Source organism: Ammodytes marinus, assembly GCF_949987685.1.
Source record: "Ammodytes marinus genome assembly, contig: scaffold_421, whole genome shotgun sequence".
Lineage (NCBI taxonomy): Eukaryota > Metazoa > Chordata > Actinopteri > Uranoscopiformes > Ammodytidae > Ammodytes > Ammodytes marinus.
The window spans coordinates 20,001-24,986 of NW_027648378.1; the positions used below are offsets into that span (position 1 = coordinate 20,001).

General features: G+C 41.3%; 1 protein-coding gene across 1 annotated transcript in view; it reads left to right on the top strand.

The window, feature by feature from the left end:
- The window catches only part of LOC307270615 (uncharacterized protein), a 4,500-nt gene extending 2,309 nt beyond the window's left edge, over window positions 1–2,191 (top strand). The window contains exons 4-6 of the mRNA XM_080054495.1: window positions 1–61; window positions 797–936; window positions 1,687–2,191. The exon at window positions 1–61 is cut by the window's left edge and continues 48 nt beyond it. Coding sequence (XP_079910621.1) covers window positions 1–61; window positions 797–936; window positions 1,687–1,984 — 499 coding nt within the window. The 3' untranslated portion in view covers window positions 1,985–2,191. The remainder of the gene's footprint in view (window positions 62–796; window positions 937–1,686) is intronic.
- Window positions 2,192–4,986: the final 2,795 nt, after the last annotated feature.

Here is a 4,986-nt window from a genome sequence, read left to right on the forward strand (position 1 = left end):
GAAGAAGAAGAAGAAGAAGAGGGTCAGGGAGGAAGTGGAGGCTGACGTCACTGTGGTCACGGTAACAACAGACTGTGTGTGTGTGTCTGTGTGTGTGTGTGTGTGTGTGTGTGTGAGTGTGTGTGTGTGCGTGCGTGCGTGTGTGTGTGCGTGCGTGTGTGTGTGTGCGTGTGTGTGTGTGCGTGCGTGTGTGTGTGTGCGTGTGTGTGTGTGTACAGTATATACAGCAACAATACATACAAAAATGATCAATAGTTAATAATAATAATAAGTTTATTACTTTACTTTAAATCAATTTATAGTTTTAACATTTCCCAATAATGATCATATTTAAAACTATTTCTTCATAAAAAACAAGGTTGCGTTCCGAATCTCCTCCTCTTTCTTTTTTCTATTCTACATACTACATCCAACGATAAAAATAATCTAGTTAGGATGGAGTAGGCATACTATTGGGACATACTTTTCTCTCTTATTTCATCATAACATTGCTCCTTGATCTTGCCTCTTGCTTTTATATCCGTCTCATCCCCGTTTATTTTCATACGGAGGCTTCGTCGATGTGACGTCACTTCACGTGCGCACTGGATTGTGGGTCAGAATCGCCCAAATAGGATGCACTTTTCAACACTAACAATCTTGGCCGCATGAAGTAGGACATCCGGGTACTTCTAACCATCCTAAATCTGGCCACAAGAATCGGGACATCCTAAATCTTTTTTCTACATACTATATAGTAGAAAGCATGAGATTCGGAACGCAACCCTTATCTTTATTATCTCCACTGTGTTTTCAGCTGCAGAAGAAGAAGAAGCGTACTAGTGATGTCACCGTCGTCACGGTAACGGCAGACGACAACAGGAAGGAGAAGAAGAAGAAGAAAGATGGAGAATCTGTCAACAAGAAGAAACCTGCAGACGCCACAGACCTCCAGCAGTCAGTCACTATTACTGTCTGTCTGTGTGTGTGTGTGTGTGTGTCTGTCTGTCTGTCTGTCTGTCTGTCTGTCTGTCTGTCTGTCTGTCTGTCTGTCTGTCTGTAAAGTTTGTTTATTCAGTTATGATGGTAAATGGACTTGTATAGCGCTATATCTCCGTTTATCACAGACCCAAAGCGCTTTACATTGTTTTGTACACATTCACCCAGTCACACACATTCATACACCGATAGCAGCAGCTACCACGCAGGGTAGGCTTAGCACTAGGGTGCTAAGCTAACTAAGCTAACTATCGGGAGCAATTCGGGGTTCAGTGTCTTTCCCAGGGACACTTCGACATGTGGTGGGGAGACGGGGGATCGAACCTCCGACCCTGCACACCAGAAGCGAACTCCCTACCCACTTCGCCACTGCCGCCCCATTTATGAGAATAAACCATAGAAAATGTTTCACTCCTCTGACACACAAAGTTACACACTGCATCTTTAAACAGTATAATCTTGTGTTTCTCCCTGTCTGTGTCTCTCTGTCTGTCTGTCTGTCCCCCTCCCTGTCTGTGTGTCTGCCTGCCTGTCCCCCTGTCTGTCTGTCCGTCTGCCTGTCTGTGTGTGTGTGTCCGCTGTCTGTCTGTCTCCCTGTCTGTCCCTCTCCCTCCCTGCCTGTCTGTCCCCCTGCCTCCCTACCTGCCTGCCTGCCTGTCTGTCCCCCTGCCTGTCTGTCCCCCTCCCTGTCTGTCTGCCTGTGTGTAGGTTTGATGCTGGGGAGATGCAGACTCTGAGGGAGTTCATCCCCGGTGTGGACAGACTGTCTGCTGAGACCGTCAGGAAACACCTGAAATATGACCTGCACCGCTTCAGACAATTCAAACTGCAAGGTAGGGCAGACAGACAGACAGACAGACAGACAGACAGACAGGCAGACAGACAGACAGACAGACAGACAGACAGACAGACAGACAGGCAGACAGGCAGACAGACAGACAGACAGACAGACAGACAGACAGACAGACAGACAGACACTAGGGCTGGGCGATTCATTGAATTTTAATTTCGGTTACAATTTTGGCTTCCCTCGATCATGAAAACAAGATAATCGTAATAAAACGGTTATTGTGCGGCACGCCGGGTCATGTGTAGTAAATGCAGCGCACCCTTCTGTCTCCACCTGCGCTCCACCCCGCCCGAACACTGTCGCTTTCAGCGATTCCAGTGCAATTGTTTATTCAGCATAAAGTTAAAACGCTCGTTTAGGATGTTACACCGAAACACAAAAGCCTTGCGCGATTGAAGCAGCGTTTCACTCGGTGAAACATGGTGTGAGTGAGACACTGTGATGGCGGTGGGTAACGGTGTCATTCACTGTGAGAACTTGCCGGTGTGAGCCGCCGCGCAGAAAAGCTCTGTGGCTTTACGGGTAAAATGATAGTCGGGGATTCCTGCACGTTAACGCTGTTGAGGGGAAAGGCTTCCGCTTTCTGATTGCATTTCTCGAGCCTGAATATATTGTGCCATGTCGGCAAACTATCTGCGCGACAAGAGCAAATATACAGTGAGACGCACCCCCTCCGTTAGTTTCAGTCTACAGACGAAAAGTTACAACCTAAGCATGGACTTTATGATCAGCGCTCTGATGCAAATTCTGAAGTCTGAACATTACGGTGTCAGCTGTGGGGTAGTTTTTTTTACAGCAACTCAACGTGCACTGCAAAAAAAAGAGAAGGCAATAAGTCGATCTTTTTGTAGATTCATAGCCTACCTCCTCTTATAAGACGAAGTACAAATCAATGAATGGTTCACAATCACATCCCTAGTGAGGGGCGACCGTGGCTCAGGTTTTGATTGATTGATTGATTGATTAAACTTTATTTCAGACATATCAAAAAAAAAAGAAAAACTAAAAGCATGAAAACACAACACAAAGAATATGTTCAAATGATTTCACAAATAAAAATAAACAAAATAAACAAAAAATAAACATAACATTGAATTGATATGCCTGAAAAGGAGTAGGAAGAAGTATAAACTTATTTAATCCTACCCCTTTTCCACAGCTCAATAACTTTATAATAATTTTTTATATATATATATATTTTTTTATATTTATACAATCCATATATCCATATATACTCGACGCCATTGCAAATGAGGGACACCCCTGAATTGGTCTCCTGAGGATAAACAAAAGTCAAACGAAAAATGAAATGAAATATCCACTACATCCATACAAAAATACATCCACCGTATGCATCAACACAATTCATACGTCCATATCTCCATATTTGTACAACTCACATATCCATATCCACACATACATATACTTTCCGTCTTAAATCTCTCCCTCATCCCTGTACCTGTTAAAAATCATTGCTTTGAATTTTTTTTTGAACTGAATCATGTTTGGACATTGCTTTAACTCCGTGCTCATACCATTCCACAGTTTCACACCACCAATTGAAATGCAATGACATTTTAAAGTCATGCGTGCAGCCAGTGTCTTAAAGTTTAACTGTTCCCTCAAATTATAACCACCCTCTCTGTCAAAAAAAAGTTTTTGAATGTTACCTGGTAGCAGTTTGTTTCTAGCTTTGAACATGATTTGTGCAACTTGATATTCAACCAGGTCATTGAACTTTATGATACGGGAATGTAAAAAGAGGAGGTTGGTGTGATCATAATATCCAGCTTTATTGATTATTCTTATGGCTCGTTTTTGAAGTGTGACTAGTGGTAGCAGTGAGCTTTTGTAAGTGGTCCCCCAGACCTCCACACAGTAAATTAAATAAGGTAAGATCATTGAGCAGTAAAGAATATGCAATGATTTGTGATCCAATATATGCTTTGCTTTACCCAGGACTGAGATGCTTCGTGACAGTTTAGATTTAACATGATTTATGTGAGGTTTCCAGCATAGCTTGTGGTCTATTGTCACACCCAAGAATTTATTTACATACACTCTTTCAATATTAACACCATCTATCTTGACATTTATATCACTATTTAAATTACAATTTCCAAACAACATGATTTTTGTTTTGCTTAAATTCAATGATAATTTATTATTGTCAAACCACCTTTTTAATTTGCTCATTTCAGAAGTAATTGACTCCAGAAGCTGCTGCAAGTCCTCTCCCGTACAAAAAATATTTGTGTCATCTGCAAATAACACAAATTGTAAAATATTTGATGTTTTACATATGTCATTTATGTAGAGAATAAAAAGAATTGGCCCTAACACTGACCCCTGGGGGACCCCACAAGCAATGTCCAAACAAGCTGACACGTATTCACCCATCTTCACAAACTGTTGCCTGTTCTGTAGATAGCTCCTCAGCCAGTTTAATACAACCCCCCTGATACCATACCGTTCTAATTTATTAATTAATATATCATGATTTATGGTATCAAATGCTTTTTTGAGATCAATAAAAACACCAGCTGCATATTTCTTTTGGTCCAGGGAATTTGTAATCTTTTCAATTAGCTCAATGACTGCTAATGAAGTGGATCGGTTGGGTCTGAATCCGTATTGGCTGTCAGTTAGTAAATTGTGTTTATTGATGAATTTATTAAGTCTAGCAGCAAATACTTTTTCTAAGATTTTTGAGAATTGAGGAAGCAGTGAAATAGGCCTGTAGTTTGTGAAGTGGTGTTTGTCTCCAGTTTTGTACAGCGGTATGACTTTTGCAATTTTCATTTTTCTTGGGAATTCACCAGTTTTAAATGATAAATTACAGATGTGCGTTAATGGCTTCGAAATTCCGTGAATTACCTCTTTGACTATTCTCATATCAATGTCACTGTAGTCAGTAGAAGTTTTATTTTTGCATTTATTGACAATCTCTATAATTTCACTCTCTTCCACTGCTGTTAGAAACATTGATTTTGGATTAATGTCTATGAAATCATTAATCCTGTCATCAGATCTCACAGGAACAGGTATTTTTTCAGCCAGTATTGGTCCAACATTTACAAAATGGTAGAGCAGGTGGTAGAGCAGGTTGGCCAAAGATCCAAGGGTTGGCGGTTCGATCCCCGCCCGGCCACCTGTGT